Source organism: Garra rufa, chromosome 1 (assembly GCF_049309525.1).
Source record: "Garra rufa chromosome 1, GarRuf1.0, whole genome shotgun sequence".
Taxonomy (NCBI): Eukaryota; Metazoa; Chordata; class Actinopteri; order Cypriniformes; family Cyprinidae; genus Garra; species Garra rufa.
Window position 1 is genome coordinate 56,932,526 of NC_133361.1, and position 20,919 is coordinate 56,953,444.

The window sequence follows — 20,919 nt, forward strand, 5'->3', positions numbered from 1 at the left end:
GTCAAAAAGAAATTACGGTTTTTGAGGAAAACATTCCAGGATTTTTCTCTATATAGTGGACTTCAATGGTGGCCAACAGGTTAAAGGTCCAAATTGCAGTTTTAATGACGTTTCAAAGGGCTTCACATGATCCCAGCCGAGAAATAAAGGTCTTATCTAGCGAAACGATCTATCATTTTCTAACCACAAATGCTTGTCTTGCACTAGCTCAACTTCACACATTATGTAGTCAGGTTAGAAAGGTCACACATGACGTAGGTGAAAGTACCGACCGATTTTCACCCTACCCTACCTTTTTAAACCGAAGTAAGCGAGTGCAGGATGAGCTATTTGAAGCTGCACTAAAACTGCAATTTGGACCTTCAACCAGTGTTGTTTTCGTCAACGATGACGATGACGAAATCATTTCGTTGACGCCACTTTTTTTCATGACGATAACGAGACGATGACGAGATAAAAATGGCTCGTTGACGACTAAAACATGACGAGACGTGTGTGAGTTTTCGTTGACGAGACGAGAATAGACGAAAATGTTAGTGGGTGGTCCGTCAGACGTTTAAAATGCATGACATTTCTGCTTATTGTGCATGCCAATTAAAAACGAAAAAAAGTACCTGCCGCTATGGCAAGCCGTTTTAGCATTAAATGCTCTTTGCCATACTAGTATGGCAAGCCGTTTTAGCATTCCATCCTTGTTTGTCTTTTATGTTCTAAAACATTCCTTCATTATTGTAATTATTGGTGAAAATAGTCGATCCGGAAGCTCACATTGTGTTGAACTATAGATCTGCTATTTTCACAACTTATAAGTGACACTACCCAACAGCAAAATACTCACTGACCTACATTAATTTGTTAAAAGACTACTTTTCCCCTTTTTTGACTAAAACTAGACTAAAACCTTTTTGACTTTTCGTCGACTAAAACTGGACTAAAACCTTCTTGACTTTTCGTCGACTAAAATTGGACTAAAACTATCACATATAGAAGTGACTAAAATTTGACTAAAACTAATAACCATTTTAGTCCAAAAGACTAAGACTAAGACTAAATCTAAGATGGTTGTCAAAAACAACACTGCCTTCAACCCATTACTCCCCACTGAAGTCCACTATATGGAGAAAAATCCTGGAAACTTTTCCTCAAAAGCCTTAATTACTTTTTGACTAAAGAATGAAAGACATGAACATCTTGGATGACACAGAGGTGAATAAATGATCAGGAAGTTTAATTCAAGAGCTTATCCTTTGAACTTTATTCTTGCAACCTCACTAAACAGGTATTTCAAGTTTGGAAATACTAACCCAGTTGCATTTGTGAAACAGTTGCATATGATAAAAGACACCGTTGAAATTTATAACAATAAAACATTGTTCCACTTAGTAATATAGTTAATTATGCTGTTTTCACAGCATAATTGTGTCAGAATTATTCAAAAAGACTAAACAGGGACTGTGAGCTTTTCATGTCCTTTGACTCATTTCTGAGGCAATTATGAGTGGCTTTGTTGATAAATTCTTTTCATCAAAATACTTCATTCATTACATTACATGTTGTTTAGCGGTTTTATAATTACCACATTTGATCTTGATTCAGCTGTATTTCAAACTTGTTACTAAAAATGCTTTAAAGGGGGATAGTTCACCCAAAAATGTAAATTCCGTCATCATTTACTCATACTAAAGTTGTTCCAAACCTGTATGAGTTTCTTTCTTTTGTCAAACACAAAAAAAGATAACCAAACAGTTGACGCTAGCCATTGAATTCCTTAGTATTTTTTTTCATACAATTAACATTAATCAAAATAACTTCTTTTGTGCTGAACAGATGAAAGAAACTCGTACAAGTTTGGAAAAACTTGAGGGTGAGTGAATGATGACAAAATTGTACTTTTTGGATGAACTGTTCATTAAAGGAGAAGTCCACTTCCAGAACAAAAGTTTACAAATAATGTACTCACCCCCTTGTCATCCAAGATGTTTATGTCTTTCTTTCTTCAGTCGATAAGAAATTATGTTTCTTGAGGGAAAAAAATCAGGAATTATCTCCATATAATGGATGTCAATGGTGCCCCCAAGTTTGAACTTCCTAAATGCAGCTTTAAATGGCTCTAAATGATCCCAGCCGAGGAAGAAGGGTCTTATCTAGCAAGACAATCGGTCATTTTCGAAACAAATTGACAATTTATATACCTTTTAACCTCAAATGCTCGTCTTGTCTAAGTCTGCGTGAACTCTGTTTTCCCGCCAGTACAGTTAGGGTATGTCGGAAAAACTCCCATCTCTGAATTACTGACCCAGTGTTTACAAAGTGAAAATGAAAAGTAGATTAAACAAAGGTAAAACAGCGATGTAGGACGATTTTGACGTTGAACAAGAAAACGAGACGGGTGCTTTTTGACAAGACAAGCATTTGAGTTTAAGTTTGAGTTTAAAAAGTTTTAAAAAGAATATTAAATTATCAGTTTGTTTTGAAAATGACAGATTGTTTTGCTAGATAAGACCCTTCTTCATCGGCTGGGATTGTTTAGAGCCTTTTGAAGCTGCATTTAAGCTGCGTTTTGGAAATTCAAACTTTGGGGCACCATTGAAATCCATGTTTTCCTCAAGAAACATAATTTCTTATCGGCTGAAAATAAGAAAGAAAGACATGAACATCTTGGATGACAAGGGGGTGAGTAAATTATCTGTAAATGTTTGTTCTGGAAGTGGACTTCTCCTTTAAACATGCCAGTATTCAATCATTTGATCTCTTGCCTTACCTTGACCTCCATGTCTCCGTTGACCACAGGTTCAGGCAGTGGTCCTGCAGATGAAAAGAAGCAGCAAAGGTCAGTCACAGATCAAACCTAGAACATCTGCATCCTTCAGATGGGACTCTTTCTCCAACACTGACTCTAACGCTCCTCATCAGAGACTCGAGGAAGCAAAGATTAAACAAGACACTTCCAGACCCCTAGAGAAAAGCTAGTATGACATTCACTCCATCTCATGTTGCGGTGAGCAGATGTCGACTCTGTTACATACTGTACCACAGGTATGTGCTTCATTTATTATTCAGATGACCATCATCACCGTGGTGAGAGCGGTGGTACCTGGATAGCTGCCGACCCCCAGAACGCCAAAGGAAACAAAATCTAGAGGCCTTCATAGTGGATCACACATTAACATATGAACTGACACGAGAGACGAAGGATGCATGTGGAGACTGACAAAGACTTGCTTGGGAAAAAGAAGTACACAGTTGAGTTCAAAAGTTTACATACACCTTGCAGAATCTGCAAAATGTTAATTATTTTAACAAAATAAGAGGAATCATGCAAAATGTATGTTATTTTTTTATTTAGTACTGACCTGAAGAAGCTATTTCACATAAAGTTTACATATAGTCCACAAGAGAAAATAATAGTTGAATTTATAAAACTGACCCTGTTCAAAAGTTTTCATACACTTGATTCTTAATACTGTGTTGTTACCTGAATGATCCACAGATGTGTTTTTTGTTCAGTGAAAATCCCTGGTTTGTCCTAAATAGTTAAACTGCCTGCTGTCCTTAAGAAAAATCCTTCAGCTCCTTCAGCTTGGTTTTTCAGCATTTTTGTGTATTTGAACCCTTTCCAACAATGACTGTATGATTTTGAGATCCATCTTTTCACACTGAGGACAACTGAGGGACTCATATGCAACTATTACAGAAGGTTCAAATGCTCACTGATGCTTCAGAAGGAAAAACAAAGTATTAAGAGCCGGGGGGTGAAAACTTTTAAACAGAATGAAGATTTTTCTTATTTTGCCTAAGTAGTCTCTTATACTATTGCCCTTCAGAGGCTACAGAAGATACTTACATGTTTCCGAGAAGACAAAATAACTTAAAATAGCCCGATCTTCAAATTCAAATGGTTTTCACCCCCTGGCTCCTAATGCATTGTGTTTCCTTCTGGATATCGGATATAATATAGCACACTGGCAAGTTTAGTACAATAAGCAGTTTTGTCACATATGTCTCATGCTAACATATACAGTGTGTTATGGCTTTAATTTCCTAAAAGCATTACAGTTGCATGTTTTAAACATTTATTTGTGATGCTGCACAGTTGCCTGCTGGGCAACAACTGTAAGTCTTATACTGTAAATATGTTATCCATTTGTTTACACACTGAAGGTCAAGTCAAAATTATAGTCAGAAACTATTTAGTTTTGAAGAGTCACAACACACTTGTGACTGGTGGACACACACCGCAACTGTAGATTGTTTATGGTTACAGAGAAACGCCACGACTTCCTGCATTAACACAGAATTCAATGCAGTTCACTGGATTATGAAAAATATTATTTCATACATATTTCACTTCCAACAAAAACAACTATATTGATGTCCATCTGCAGAGTTAAAAAAAAAAATCTGCTAAAGCAGATAACAGAGTTGAAAAATAATCCTTTTACTGTAAATAACCCTTACCGTCTTCTTATGTCTGAATTTCTATCTTTCTAGCGCCGTCTGAGCACTATTTGAGTGGCAGAAAACTGCAGGGAAGATACGATAACACTCAGCCCTGCACAGATCCATCTGGCCCCTGATCGCCACAAAACACACACATCACTGGCTGTTTGGACACTTCATACGCCCTTCAGTCCCAATACGGCAATCTGAGAGCCACTCCAGACCGGCACCTTGGAAACCACACAAATGCTGCTTCCAAATCTGGGTGACAGGCAGCAGAGAGCGACAGAGATTGTGTGTTTGAAGCGTGTGTGTGAGAGAGAAGAAAAGACAGCTGAACTTACGCCTGTGTAGAAAATAGAATCCTATTTTACTGCTTACTGAATACTGCACACATACAGTATGCTTCCTGCATGTTTGCGAAAGTAGTATGAGAAATAAAATGCAGAGTCTGCAAAAAACAGTAGTGTGCTAAATTGTTGTCATATGACTTGGCATCCATTTGGCTGGCTAAAAGAATAAGGCCCACAAGGAGTCTGCAGAAACTCCTCAGATTTGTGAAGAACTGGAACGCCTGTTATTGAAGTTCTACTCATCCCCTGCTGCGTGAGAGTTTGTTTGTTCAGTATTTATGAATTGTGCCTTCTGCTACCAATAATAGTACAGCATTCACAGTTTAATTTCACACATTTAAAACGCACTCCACAGGAATTGAAGCGGTTTATAACACTGAAAATAATATGAATGTTTCTTGTGCATCAAATCAACATATCAGAATGATTTCGGAAAGATCATGTGACACTGAAGACTGGAGATCACAGGAATAAATTATTTTAAAATATAAACCATCATTTTAACTATTTTACAATATTACCGTTTTTATGCCTTCGTGAGCAGGTGAGACTTTAAAAAAAAAGAAAAAACATTTTAAAATCCCTTTGACTCCAAATGTTTGAATGTGTAAAAGTCAACTTTTTTTTATATAACAGCAAGTTACTATGGTATAGTCAATGTAATGTTTACAAACTATATGAAATACTGTATATGATTGTATATAATCATCACTGATGTTCTGGTTATTTGATCAGCTCACCAACAGCCACTCCTAGAGGTCAGATTTGGTACCACACTGGTTCCTGCCAGCAGCTCCCAGTAGAGATCAGTAACCTGGGCAATGACTGTAGGAATCCGGCACCTGCTGAGTGTTTAAACCCTGTGGTACAGTGATATGAGACTGATCCCAATTCCCAACAGCCTTCTCCTTAATTCACCTCTGAATACGTCGCTCTTGCACTTAAAGTACTTAAAAGTACATTGTTTTTTTTTTTCTAGTTTATTCAAGTATAACTCATTTTGACATCAAAAATTATTTACTTTTACTTTTCTGCAGACATTTTCTTTCATTTGTAACTACACAGCGAGAAGAACAACAAAAAAAGTCATACCAAATGAATCAGTAGTCCGTTTCACAATTAGATCCTATATATATAGTTATTAAAAATAATAATACACTGATTTTAATCATCATTGAACCACATTTTTTTTCTTTTTGACTATTATTGCTACTATTTTTTTTTTATGAATTTCAGTAATTTAGCAAGAAATTTTGTAAGAAATAAAAATTTTTGAGGAAAACATTCCAGGATTTTTTTCCACATAGTGGAACTCAATGGGAGCCAATAGGTTGAAGGTCCAAGTTTCAACACAGCTTCAAATGGCTCTATATGATCACAGCTCTATATGATAGCAGAGTTAGTGCATCGAACATTTGTGTTTAAAAATATATAAATTTTTTAAAGAAAATGACAGATTGTTTCACTAGATAACAGCCTTTTTTCTCGGCTGGGATCATGTAGAGCCCTTTAATGCTGCATTGAAACTGCAATTTGGACCTTCAACCTGCTGATCCCCATTGAAGTCCACTATATAGAGAAAAATCCTGGAATGTTTTTCTCAAAAACCTTAATTTTTTGAAAGAGAGAGTTGAAAGACAAGGGATGACATGGGAGTGAGTAAGACTGAACAATACTTTTAACGGGCTCCTATTATGCGTGTTTTACAGGAAGTCTCAGGTGTCTTAAAGGGGTCATCGGATGCCCATTTTCCACAAGTTCATATGATTCTTTAGGGTCATAAAAGTCTCTAGTATACTTTGGTTAAAAATTCTCAATAGTAGTTTAAAAAAACACCCTTTTACCATGTCAAAATCAGCTCTGCAAAAACTCAACTCATTTTATTGTATGGGCCTTTTAAATGCAAATGAGCTCTGCTCGCCCCGCCCCTCTCTGCTGAGGGATTACGAGCTGTAATGTTTACTTTAGCCGCATTTAGCCGCGTTAGTTGCATTTAGCCGTGTTTATCGGCGAAACTTGCCAACAAGCACATTATTAAGAAAGGCCATTTGCAAAGATGCATAATAAAACCCTTATACTCACTTCTGCAGTGGGTAAAGCTGCATCAGGAATGATTCACACGAACATAGATGCATATATAGATTGGGATTGGCGCTTTCCTTTTAAAAACGAAAGTAACGTTGTCCTCTGCCTCTTCAGCGTCTCAGATGTCGGGAGTAAATGACTACTGCTATTTTCATTATTACATCCAACAACAGAACACCTCAATCGCTCAATTACAGTCTTCGTCTGCAGTCGACACAATGGCGATCGTATTCAGACTGTTTCAGCTCGGTGAGGGCGGGTCTAAGGCAAGACACTCATGTCAATCAACTATCGTGGGAACGGCCTCTGTCTGTGTGCCGTCACAATGACAAGAAGCTGAGAATGACCTGATTTTAAAAAGGGGATATTACTTTTAAAGATTAAAAAATACAACTGGGTGGATTTTTATAATTGTAGGGTGGTTGTGTACATAAACTGCCAACACACATTAATGTTCAAACAAAATGTAAAAGTGAGTTTTGCCTCCGATGACCCCTTTAAGAATGAGTCTGGGAAGACACTTGAGACACTCTATTTTTTGTCTCTTTAAATGCAAATGAGCCGCTGCTCCCCACCCTCTTTCCAGAAAAGGTGGAGCCTTTATAATTGTGCCTTGCCTACAACATCAACAACAAAAAAACTGTTTGTTTTTGATTATCATCTCTATCGTGTGTGACAGTGCAGTTATTCATCGTCGTAAAAAGTTTATTATTTGCATGTGTTTAAAAAGCCTTGTCAGTGTAAACTTCTGATATAGAGTTTTCAGACACATATGTAACCCTGGACCACAAAACCAGTCATAAGGGTCAATTTTTTTGAATTTGAGATTTATATATCACCTGAAAGCTGACAAAATAAGCTTTTCATTGTTGAAATAGAACAATACTTGGCTGGGATACAACTATTTGGAAAAAAATTCTAAATATTGAGAAAATCGCCTTTAAAGGTGTCCAAAGTTTTGATATATTCACGGTAGGAAATTTACAAAATATCTTCATGGAACATGATCTTTACTTAATATCCTAATGATTTTTTTTTTTATTCTGACCCATACAATGTATTTTTGCTTATTGCTACAAATATACCTGTGCTACTTAAGACTGGTTTTGCAAGATACCTTGCACCCTCATATGTTTTGCATAGAAAAGTCAGCAGCACCACCATGACTTATGATACTCTTGTAGCTTTATAAAATTAGGGTTGAACCACTGCTGTCACATGGACTATTTTAATGATGTCCTTACTATGTTTCTGGGCCTTGAACGTGTCAGTTGTGTTGCTGTCTATGGTTAAAAAGCTCTTGGATTTCATCAAAAATATCTTCATTTGTCTTCCGAAGACAAACAAATGTCTAACGAGTTTGGAACGAAGGTGAGTAATTAAAGGATAACTATTGCCAAAATTCAACCTGGGCTGTTTTTTTTTTTTACTGTAAATGAGACAAACATATATCTAAAAGCATAATTACGACAAACGAGCCGTTTTTGAGGTTGACCGTGATTTTGTTTTGTGGTCAATGGCCGGTGAATGGGAGTGCTAGGGGCATAAATTTGAGCGCATCAAAATAGATTTTTTTACAACACTAAGAAGGCTCGACACACCATGAAACTTTGCTCGAAGTATCGCCTGGGTCTCTACTCATGAACTCCAGCATTGAGAACATTGTTTGTGTACACAGAGTTTACTAAAAAGAAAGGTTTTGAACAACTCACTTACAGAGTAAAGATGGATAGCTCCGAATGTGAGGATGGATAGGTTCTAAAGCATATTTCCATATAAATGCACTGCTAATTTGTTGTTTTGTCGCAAGTGAAAAACAATATTAACCTTCTAGTTGTAAAAAGAGCCTCATATAAGCCTAATATTTCGTCCTATGGAGTCCCATTCATTCGCATTCGAAGATCGACACCTCTTGACTGCCGCAAGCGGAAACTCAAACAGTGAAAGTGAGTTGTTCAAAACCTTTCTTTTTAGTAAACTCTGTGTACACAAACAATGTTCTCAATGCTGGAGTTCATGTGTAGAGACCCAGGCCATACTTCGAGCAAAGTTTCATGGTGTGTCGAGCCTTTCTTAGTGTTGTAAAAATATTGATTTTGATGCGCTCAAATTTATGCCCCTAGTACTCCCATTCACCGGCCATTGACCACAAAACAAAATCACGGTCAACCTCAAAAAATGGTTGCAATCTCAAAAACAGGTTGCATTTTGGCAATAGTTATCCTTTAAAGGAGTAGTTTACTTTAAGAACAAAAATGTACAGATAATGTAATCACCCCCTTGTCATCCAAGATGTTCATGTCTTTCTTTCTTCAGTTGTAAAGAAATTATGTTTTTTGAGGAAAACATTTGAGGATTTCTCTCCATATAGTGGACTTCTATGGTGCCCCTGAGTTTGAACTGAGTTTATACTTTTTAACCTCAAATGCCTTGTCTAGCTCTGTATGTACTCTGTGTAGAGTTTAAAAAGTATGTAAATTGTCTGGGATCATTTAGAGCCCTTTGAAGCTGCATTTAAACTGCATTTTGGAAGTTCAAACTCAGGGGCACCATAGAAGTCCATTATATGGAGAGAAATCCTGAAATGTTTTCCTCAAAAAACATAATTTCTTTACAACTGAAAAAAGAAAGACATGAACATCTTGGATGACAAGGGTGTGAGTACATTATCTGTACATTTTTGTTCTGAAAGGGAACTACTTTAAAGACAGAATTTAAATTTTTGGGTGTACTATCCCTTTAAGAACAATGACTAAATGCCAACACTGCTCTAGTGGGCCCCTAATCACAGGTCTCAGGACAGTGTTTTTTAGTTTACTGACAATCTAATGAAGGATGTAATCTAATAACAGCTTGACTGCAAACTGAAAAGGACTATTCACATCGAATCCAGATAAAGAAAGTGATTCTAGCAGAAAATGACTCGTCATGAGTAGAAAATGACCGTCAGTGAGCACAGCAACACCTGAGACGCCTAAAAGCCTAAATTCATCCACTCAAACCTCCCGGTTTCACTCAAACAGATGGAGCCTGTACGATAAAACTGATAAAATGTGATATCAGCGATAGCAGCTCTGAAAAAAGTTTCCATTAGTGCTGACGCCAAATGCTTGCTCGGTAAATAAAATGAGTAAACATTGTGTCTCCACTCACTCGTGACTAATCTTGTTGTGTCAAACATAAACACACACACACACACACACACACACACACACACACACACACTTGGTTTCCATGGCTGCTGTTGGCACTGTGCTTTCACTGGAGATCTTTGGCACTGAGTGACACAACGAGACGGACAAACTAAATTGCTTAATAGGAAACCCAAAACCAGTGCAATGAGAGAGACCAGAGTGAAAGCAGTCTCGCATGCCTGAGTGACCCTTGCCAAACAATGACTCTGTGTCAGACGCCACCTAGAGGCAGTGTGCGAGTCACAGCTGCTGGAAACCTGTTATAATCTTCTCCCACAAGAATATTTGGTGTCAGGTGAGAGTTTTGTTTGTACCTGTGAGGTGTTCTGTAGTGGGCGTCACTCGACACTTCTTGAAGAAAGCATCTGTGTCTGGATCTACGACCAAGAGTGACGTGTTGTCACCCCCGGCTTTAATAACGGCCACCACCTCAGCATGTTGCTTTCCCTCCACCGGCACCCCGTTGACCTGAGAACAAACAATGACACATCTGAAGACACACGCAGACACTCAGAGACACATGCAGGACTAAATGACTCACATGTAAAGGCATAGTTCACCTAAAAAAAGAAAATACTGTCATCATTTACTCACCCTCATGTTGTTCCAAACCCCGTTTCAAGACTTTTAATGAAACCTGAGATATTTCTGTGCATCTATTGAGTCGTTTTCACCATAATGCTGATGCATTAAAGTTTATAAAGAGGTAAATGTAATCCATATGAATCAAGTGGTTTAATCCAGTGTTTTCTTAATAATCCAAACATATTTTCTATATTAATTTAAAAAAAAAAGTTGGCATTTTATTAGGTTTTGTTTTTTAAGAATTAAAATTTTATTGGTTTTTATTCATTTTTTTAGTTTTATTTGTCAAGTCAAACTAAATGAAAATGAGAAATGCTTTGGCACTGGCAACTAGCTGAAAGGTTTTTTAAATATTTTATTTTGGTTAACCTTTATGTTTTTTACATTTTTTTATTTATTACTTTTTGTTATTTATTAAATATATTGAAGGGATCGTTCACCCTCAAATGAAAATTACCCATTACCCATGATTTCTCATCCTCAAGCCATCCTAGGTGTATATGACTTTCTTCTTTCAGACAAATACAATCAGAGTTATATTAAAATATTTCCTGGCTCTTCCAAGCTTTATAATGGCAGTGAATTGAGATGTAGAAGTCCAATAAAGTGCATCCATCCATCATAAAAAGTACTCCACACGATTTTGGGGGTTAATAAAGGCCTTCTGAAGTGAACCGATGCGTTTGATGCACTCCAGTAAGAATATGCTAGTCTTGTGAGAACCAAATTAAGTTCACAGTAAAGGAAAACCAGTGTCCTCTTGGCTTATATCGAAATCCTCTGACATTTTTCTTTACAAATCCTTGTTTCGTACTTCTAATTTATGACTGTTTTTTCGTTTTGCTGTCTTCTCTTTCTGTTATGTCTTTCACAAACCCATCAATTCACCTCAGAAGGCCTTTATTAACCCCCTGGAGCTGTGTGGAGCACTTTTAATGATTGATGGATGCACTTTATTTTGCTTCGAAATCTCAGCAGCCATTCACTGCCATTATAAAGCTTGGAAGAGGCAGGACATTTTTTAATATAACTCCAATTGTATTCATCTGAAAGAAGAAAGTCATATACACCTAGGATGGCTTGAGGGTGAATAAATCATGGGGTAATTTTCATTTCTGGTGAACTATCCCTTTTAGTCTGGTTTAATCCAAGACAAATTTGCTTTATGCAGTATGAACTGAAGTACTTTAGGCTTTCATTCACATATTCCCTTTACCTAAATTCATTACTTTAGACTTTTTTCTCTGAATGTGAATGTTCATTAGCCACTATAGGTAAATGCCTAGAAGTTATAAAAAAATAAAGTGCGAACAGTAAAATTATTTGTGTTTTTATGATAATATAACAATATAACAACATAATATGACAGCAAACAGCAGTCTGCAGTATTATGTAGCATAACAGACTGTTTTTGTAGATCTATAATAACTGGAAGTGGATGATACATTCGAGTCACAAATGGCCGCACCCGTTCTTAAGTTAAAAATAGGGTGGATGTTGTATTCTATTGTCTAGGTCATTATAATGCATATGTAATGTCAGCATCATATCAAAATTAATCCAGTTGCATAATTCACCAGCACAAAATACTAGAATTATTGCTTAATATGTTAAATAATCCACTGAAACAATGTCACCAAGTCTTTATATTTTCCATCATCTTTCCAACAATCACCTAGCTCAACTTTAATAAGTAAGTCCCTACATTTTTTCTTGTTGAATGTTCAGATTCTCTCAAGAATGTCACATTATGAAAGAAAAATCAGTGCAGAATGAGTTTTTATGCCAGTAAGTGGCATTCAGTTATCCTGCACCATTGCCAGCAACATTATAGGTTTACGGCTTTAACTTAAATTTACAGTTAAGTACCGTAATTTCATTAACTGATATAATGTTAATATGGCAGCCTATTGAAGTACTGAAATCTGTTTTGTACCTTTGTAATGATGAGATAAGAAAGTGATGAGAAAGTCACATGATGAAACCAAAGCCCATCACAATCCGCTTTTAAATAATAATAACATATATAAAAACATCAAATTTGAAATGCAACTCGGGGAATTCGGGAAATGTCAAAAATGTGGTTTGTAGTTATTCACTGTAAATAATACATTCTTTTTTACTTCCAAAAATGGTATACTACGGTAAAAATTACATGTAATATCCAATACAGTAGGGGAATTTACCATAAACCATTTAACAGGTTTTAACTGTAGCATTGCACTACAGTGCATTACACATTCTATACTTATTCCATGCATACAGACCATTATATACTATGCACAGTACACAGTATATAACATACTGCAGAAATAGCAGGAGTAGTATGGTAGTATGTAGTATGAGTAGTATGTAACTCTGAAAATAGCCTGCAATTGAGATCTCATTATTTTAATTAACTGCTGATCAGTTGAGATAACCACTACTCATTCTCAATTACTTAAAACAGTCACTTTTTGGCATTACCCTGATATCTATTTTTAAATGCATTCTTCACATCTTCATTGTTCCAACAAAGAAGGTGTTTATCAAAGCAAGGATTCATTTTTCAATATTATCAGTCTCCTTTCCTGCTGTCCGAGGAAAGGATATCCTGTGTCTTTAATTCACAAGCATTCATGCGTTACAGGAGAGACTTTTGTGCGAACTGAATGGAGAGGAATGTCAAGGGCAAATCGTGACTTGAAATATTTATGCTTTAAAATTTAACAGCATTAAATATTCATAAACATGTGCGTTTCACTTCAGGTGGCATTTAAAGGAAAAGTTCACCCAAAAAAAACGGAAATGCCATCATTCCTTACTCACTCTTTGGGTTTTCTGACCTTACATTTTCTTTCCTCTTTAAAACATGAGGAATGCAGTGATTCATACTGCCAAACATCAAAAAAGACAAGCCAGATTTGGAAAATACAGGAGCTCTGTTAGTTTGACAGCATTACTAACATCTCATTTTGTCTTTCACACAAGGAAAAGAATATGTGGTGTGAACGACATTTTCATGCTTTAAGCAGAAGAAAAGACAGCGCTGACATGTTCAGGTGTGATGCGAGACGCTCTGGGAACAGTTCTCTCGGTCTCTCTGTGCATCTATATGTGGAATGAGGGTGTGTCTCTTAGTGGAGCTCAGGCCCGGAGAGGAAACGGACAATGTGCGCTCAGCAGGAACAATAGCTGCCTGTCCAACACAAAGACCCCCGCTCCCAGTAGGAGGCCTGGAGGCCCCTCTGGGACAACAAAGACCCCTCCATCTCTCTCCTCCCTCTGCTTCCTTCCCTCCCTTTACTTGCTCACTGGTGGCCTTTCTGTGGCTCTTACTCCGGATGAAGCGGCTAAACTCAAGAATCCCGCACAAGAACGAGACAGAGAAAACCTTACAGAAATACACACCTACTCATGCTATTATTTATTTTGTCTACAAAATGATTACGTATTTGAATTCATTCAGAAGCAAAACAGCATTGTGTGTTGTTTGGAGATGCACAGAATTAGTTTAAAACTATTTTCTTTTGTGAAATAGAGCAAAAATAAAGTAATATTAAAAATCCTATGTCTACAATGTAAGTTACTCAATATTTCTTGCAAACACAAACGTTACTGTTGTTTTCGCTGGACACCCCCGTGTCATCCAAGATGTTCTTTTTCTTTAGTTAAAAAGAAATTATGAGTCCCTTGTTTGTCCTGAACAGTTAAACTGTCTGCTGTTCTTCAGAAAAAGCCTTAATTCCCACAAATTCTTTGGTTTTTCAGCATTTTTGTGTATTTGAACCCTTTCCATCAATGACTGTATGATTTTGAGATCCATCTTTTCACACTGAGGACAACTGAGGGACTCATATGCAACTATTACAGAAGGTTCAAATGCTCACTGATGCTTCAGAAGAAAACACAATGCATTAAGAGCCGGGGGTGAAAACTTTTGAACAAAATGAAGATGTTACATTTTTCTTATTTTGTTAAATTCACTCCAAATTAACTGATAATTTACTCGCCCCCTTGTCATCCCAGATGTTCATGTATTTCGTTCTTCAGTCGAAAAGAAATTATGTTTTTTGAGGAAAACATTCCAGGATTTTTCTCCATATAGTGGACTTCAAAGGGGATCAAAGGGTTGAAGGTCTAAATTGCAGTTTCAATGAAGCTTCAAAGGACTCTACACAATCCCAGCTGAGGAATACTGCCCTACAAAGCAAAAAGGCAGTAACTACGCCAAGTGCAGAACTGAGAAAAATGACTTTAAAGTTATCCTGTCATCCAGCCTGTTATCCAATGTTAAAACCATCCCGTGAGGATGCCGCGAAATCACACACATTTGAGATAAGATATTTTGTCACATAGCAAAGGATGCCTTGAATGTCATGAAAATGATAATAACTCATTTTTGACCAAAAATGCAGTTACTGCCTTTTTGCTTTGTAGGGCAGAATAAGTGTCTTGTTTAGCAAAACAAAAAAAAAGTAAATGTTTGACTTTCTTTGCACGTTCGCTTTGTGTGAAATCGAGCTAGTGCAAGATGAGCAATTGTGGTTAAAAAATATATAAATTTTTGTTTTTTGTGTTTTAGAAAATTACAGGTTGTTTCGCTAGATAAGACCCTAATTCCTCGGCTGGGATTGTATAGAGCCCTTTGAAGCTGCGTTGAATCTGCAATTTGGACCTTCAACCCATTGATCTCCTTTGAAGTTTTACGGAGAAAAATCCTGGAATGTTTTCCACAAAAACCCTAATTTCTTTTCGACTGAAGAAAGAAAGACATGAACATCTTAGATGACATGGGGTTGAGTAGAAAATTTGTATTCTGGAAGTGAACTAATTCTTAACTATATTATATATTATAAATATAAAATAGGACACTAAAATAGGATAAAATATGCCCTTTTGTCTTTAATTATTTGAGGGCATTTTTATTTATTCAAGGCAAGACACTTCACCGCACACCATTGTTTTTTTATTCATACACTGTTCAGTGCTTTAGATTTTGGGCTATTTTGCCTTAATAACTTGTCTTCTTTAAGACTAGTGGGCGGGGCTTAAGCAGTATGACATCATAAGGCTCAGAAAATTTAAACTGCTCGATAATTGAGACTGTTTAGGCTTTGGGAGGATTAAAAAAGGGAGTCAATGGATTTTTCTCAATATAGGGTGGTTGTGTCCACACACTGCTAAGACAAATTTACATGTGAACACCATGTAAAAGTGAATTTTGCGTTCGATGTCCCTTTCAATGTACTGTGAGTAATCAAATGGGAGAGTATGGGGATATTCGTTAGTTACATTGTTTTATCCCATTCACTTGTATTGTTATTTTGGGGGTCTGATAGAGGTTTATAAAGCCAAATTCTAATTCTAATTTAAAACGGTCGCTTTATGTCATGCTTTGAAACTGGTTAGCACTGCTCTGGTTATTATACTGTGGCATTCAAGTGTTTTTCATGCCAGCGCTTAATCAAAAAAGTTTTATCAGTCACATTTTTCTATTTAGTCCCCATCTGGAGATCTGAAATTCATAAATTCAGCCAAGTGTGTGCAGACCTTTAACTGATATGATGTACTGTACACTGTACACACAGAGTCTTAAATGTCAGAAGTAGTAGTATGATTACTTAGTGATGCTCTGCTTCTGTTTGCTCACATCTTCTTTTTTAAATGATCTCCTCTCTCAAATATCATGAGGTTGATGTGCTTGACTTCAGAGATCTCGCCCTTGTCTCTCCCATGAGTCTCTGCTTCTCTCTTCCGAACAAGATATGCTAAAAAAAATGCTACAGTGTACAAATTTTCCTTTCCAGGAACAGTGTTTCCAAGTCATAATAATGCTATACGTGGAAAAGCACCAAAGATTTTTCTCACCAAATGTTTCTCACCAAAAAAAAAGAGTTTTTGTACAAAGTCTAAAGTAGTATTAAGCATGTATTACCTGTATTAACCGGTCTTTGGGCCTCAGGCCGGATTTCTGTGCTGGCGAATCGTCATCTATAGCTCTGATGTACTGGCCAGGTTTGGATTTCTCGCTGTGCAGGTTAAAGCCGAAGCCATTGGGGCCTTTCTGAATGAAACATAGCCGGGGTCTAAGCTGGAGCTTCAAGTCCTGCAAGACAGACACAACACACCATCAGCACAATGAAACACAAACGTGTGCCACTGGAATGCAGGAAGTTTGGCGTCTCAGTGTCTGTGCCCTTCATCTTATAGGATATTGTCTTATATAGTATCTTAAAGAGCAAAAGTCCTTAACCTCAGAATCCAAGAAGACCTCATTAAAACAAAAGGTTGGTTACATAAACTGCTTAGTCTGGTCAGGTCATCTAAAAAATAGATTTTTAACTCAATACAGTTACATAAAAAGATAGACTGGGCTACATTAAATAAGAAAAGGAAGACACTTACTCCTTGACTAACAGTTGAGACACAATCTTAGCATTTTGTCTGTGCCCACTGACCAAATCCAAATGGCAGCAATTACATTGCATAAGGCACAAAAAAAGAGCATTTAATGTCTAATTTTCATGTGACTGTCATCTGGCTGAGAACTTTCCTTTGTGAAAAAGTAGTATACTTTAGCGTGCTTAAAAAAATAGTACTTATTATGGAAATAACATACTTTTAAAGAACACACAGTTCATACATGTCAAAAGTTTACATACACCTTGCAGAATCTGCAAAATGTTAATTATTCGACCAAAATAAGAGGGATGACACAAAATGCATGTTATTGTTTATTTAGTACTGACCTGATAAAGATACCTCACATAAAAGACGTTTACATATAGTCCACAAAAGAATGAAAAAGTTGAATTTATAAAAATGACCCTGTTCAAAAGTTTACATACACTTGATTCTTAATACTGTGTTGTTACCTGAATAATCCACACAGTTTTGTTTGTTTGTTTAGTAATAGTTGTCCACAAGTCCCTTGTTTGTCCTGAACAGTTAAACTGCCTGCTGTTTTTCAGAAAAATCCTTCAGATGTCACAAAGTCTTTGGTTTTTCAGCACTTTTGTGAATTTTAACACTTTCCAACAATGACTGTATGATTTTGAGGTCCATCTTTTCACACAGAGGACAACTGAGGGACTCATATGCAACTTTTACAGAAGGTTCAAACGCTCACTGATGCTCCAGAAAAAAAACGATGAATTAAGAGCCAGGGGTGAAAACATTTGAACAGAATGAAGATGTGTAGAATTTTCTTATTTTTCCTAAATATCATATTTTTTCATTTAATATTGCCCTTCAGAAGCTACAGAAAATGCTTACATGTTTCTCAGAAGACAAAATAAGCTACACTTACCCTGATCTTTAAATTCAAATAGTTTTAATCTCAAACCCATACAGTCATTGTTGGAAGGAGTTCAAATAAATTCAAAAAGCAAAAATGCTGAAAAACCAAAGAATACATATGATCTGAAGGATTTTTCTGAAGAACAGCGGGCAGTTTAACTGTTCAGGACAAACAAGGGACTTATGAACAACTATCACTAAACAAAAAACAGCTGTGGATCATTCAGATAACAACAGTTGATTAGGAATCAAGTGTATGTAAACTTTTGAACAGGGTCTTTTTTTTACAAAATTAATTTTTACTTTCTCCTGTGGACTTTATGTAAACATATTATATGTAAAATATCTTCTTCAGGTCAGTACTAAATAAAAAATAACGTATTTTGTACAATCCCTCTTATTTTGGTAAAATAATTAACATTTTGCAGATTCGTCAAGGTGTATATAAACTTTTGACCTCAACCGTACTTAAATGTGAATTCAGTGTAATGTTTTCAGACACCTAATTGCAAGATATTTACAAATAAAAATAAAATGTGTTATAGTTTAAATGTATATTAAATAAAATTAGCTGAACTTTTGAGCAACGCTAAATAAAATGTCACTACGTCTTAAGATGTAATTTCATAATTACTTCTATTGCCTTTGAAATTGGGCTAAAAGGTACTGCCGAATGTACTAAGAAGCATTTATGGTAAACAGACATATAATTTCTATTATAAATAAACTTTTATATCATATATTCATTTATATTTGTGTACGGGTCAAAGACGTTAAGATGTCCCCGTCAAAAGAATTGTACAAAAGTGATTTTATGTCCATAGAAAACACAATAAATGTAAGTAAAGTGTCTACTTTTAAGGTTTCAAAAAAGTTTTTGGAGATCAAAATGTCAAAATGTGGTTGACATAATGTTACACTGTCACTCTGTGTAACACAATATTTATGTAAAAACTCAAAACAACAAGAAGGTCTTGTGGGTTTGGAATGACATGAGGGTGAGTAATTAATTACAGAATTTTAATTTCTGGTTAAACTAACCCTTTAAATGCATTTCTTTTTCACAAGGGTTGTTATAAAGTTAAACAGAGGAATAGGCCCAGACAGAAGGATGTTTTCCCTTTGTCCCGAATTTGATGGAAGTGGACAGCGTACAGGATGAGGTCACCTGATTACGAGCCGCCCCTCACTGTTCTCACACGGCACACGTACTGTGCATTGTCATCCAGGAAAATACCACCCTTCCGCTCCGTTGAACAAGTTGAGTCTTTTTATAGTTTTTTTGGACTGTGATTCAAACTACTATTTGTGTTTAAAAGCGCCGTTGATTATATTTAGCCTAGAGAACCATAAAGTGAAAAAATGGATTTCAACACAAGCTGATTTGCAATCACACCCTTAACCCTAAGGAGAAACTATTTCACTTTCCTTGTGGGTGCAATAAACCTAAGTCGGGGTAGGTGGCATATTTCCGATCCGAAGTTTAAGAGGTTTGCTCATATGTCAAATGGCAAATACAAGCAATGCAACAGTGAAAACAGGATGAACAATTACAATCAAGCACCACAAAGCCTTCCTCCAATCCCTGCTTTTTAACTCTTACACTCATTGCAATGGCAGCATTTCCTCTCTGTTGGGCTCAAGCGCAGGAAGAGCTGGGCTTCCTGTGGACCACACCTGCTTTCCACTGTCAGAAACAATGCGGAACACCACCCGCCCTCATCCACCCTGAACCACAGCACAACTCACACGCTCCATCACATGGCCGTCAGGCCGGCGCTCTGCCCTGGGCGGCACTATGAAGGATGGGTGGACATCGTGTAGACGAATCACTCTGTGAGGGGTGTAACCTAGCCCTGATGAATAGTTCTGCTGCTTTTTAGACACATTTTAACCTCCACATTGAAATCTATAAATAAATCACAACACTTCATGATTTGATCATTCTGCCCACTTGAATAAATTAATCAGACATTCCACAGTGGATTATGTAAATGTGGATCTACATTTGGTTACATAATGTATATAGCTGCATGATATTGAAAAAATATATGATATGACGATATTTAATCTTTCTGTGATATATATTCTTTCTCCAGGTGTGTTTGGACAGAGTTAAGGCCTATTCACAATAAGGATGATTACTATAACATTAAGACTTCAATAGGACTTCAATCAGAGATCTTGTTTGTCAAAAAATGTCTTCTCTTTCAAACTAAAACCACGGTTAGTTTTCTTAAGGGTTGTGTATTTGTGTATACTTTCGTTTTTTTCTCTTTGTTTTCTTTTTTAGATTACACTTTATTTTGATAGTCCACTTTAGATACTAACTTTAAGTAACTTTTCAACTACATGTCAACTATTTCTCATTGATTTCCAATTACATGTTAGATAATATACTTGCAAAGTTTCTTATAGTCAGTATGTTGAATGTTGTGGACCCATCAAAATAAAGTGTTAGAGGATATTAAAGGAGTAGTTCACTTTCAGAACAAAAATCTACAGATAATGTACTCACCCCCTTTGTCATCCAAGATGTTCATGTCTTTCTTTCTTTAGTCGTAAAGAAATGATGTTTTTTGAAGCTGCACTTTGGAAGTTCAAACTTGAGGGCACCATAGAAATCCATTATATGGAGAGAAATCCTCAAATGTTTTCCTCAAAAAACATAATTTCCTTACAACTGAAGAAAGAAAGACATGAACATCTTGGATGACGAGGGGGTGAGTACATTATCTGTAAATTTTTGTTAAAAAAAATTGTCTGAAAGTAAACTACTCCTTTAAGCAGACAGTCTAATGTGAAGCAAAAGATTTGTGAAACCACTCCGTAGTCCCAAACTAAATCACATGATTTGCGATACACACTCCGATTTCCCGATCTGAATGAAATCATTTGCGATACGCCAAATGATTCACAAATCTGCACTGAAGTTCTAATCTGAATCAAATGATTCACAGCCTGTGCGCCTACGTTCTGAA

General features: G+C 36.4%; 1 protein-coding gene across 1 annotated transcript in view; it reads right to left on the reverse strand.

Moving 5' to 3' along the window:
• The window catches only part of nherf1b (NHERF family PDZ scaffold protein 1b), a 42,216-nt gene that overhangs the window by 6,150 nt on the left and 15,147 nt on the right, over positions 1 to 20,919 (reverse strand). Inside the window, exons 2-4 of the mRNA XM_073834051.1 lie at positions 16,575 to 16,745; positions 10,387 to 10,540; positions 2,762 to 2,805 (exon numbers count right to left, since the gene is read on the reverse strand). Coding sequence (XP_073690152.1) covers positions 2,762 to 2,805; positions 10,387 to 10,540; positions 16,575 to 16,745 — 369 coding nt within the window. The remainder of the gene's footprint in view (positions 1 to 2,761; positions 2,806 to 10,386; positions 10,541 to 16,574; positions 16,746 to 20,919) is intronic.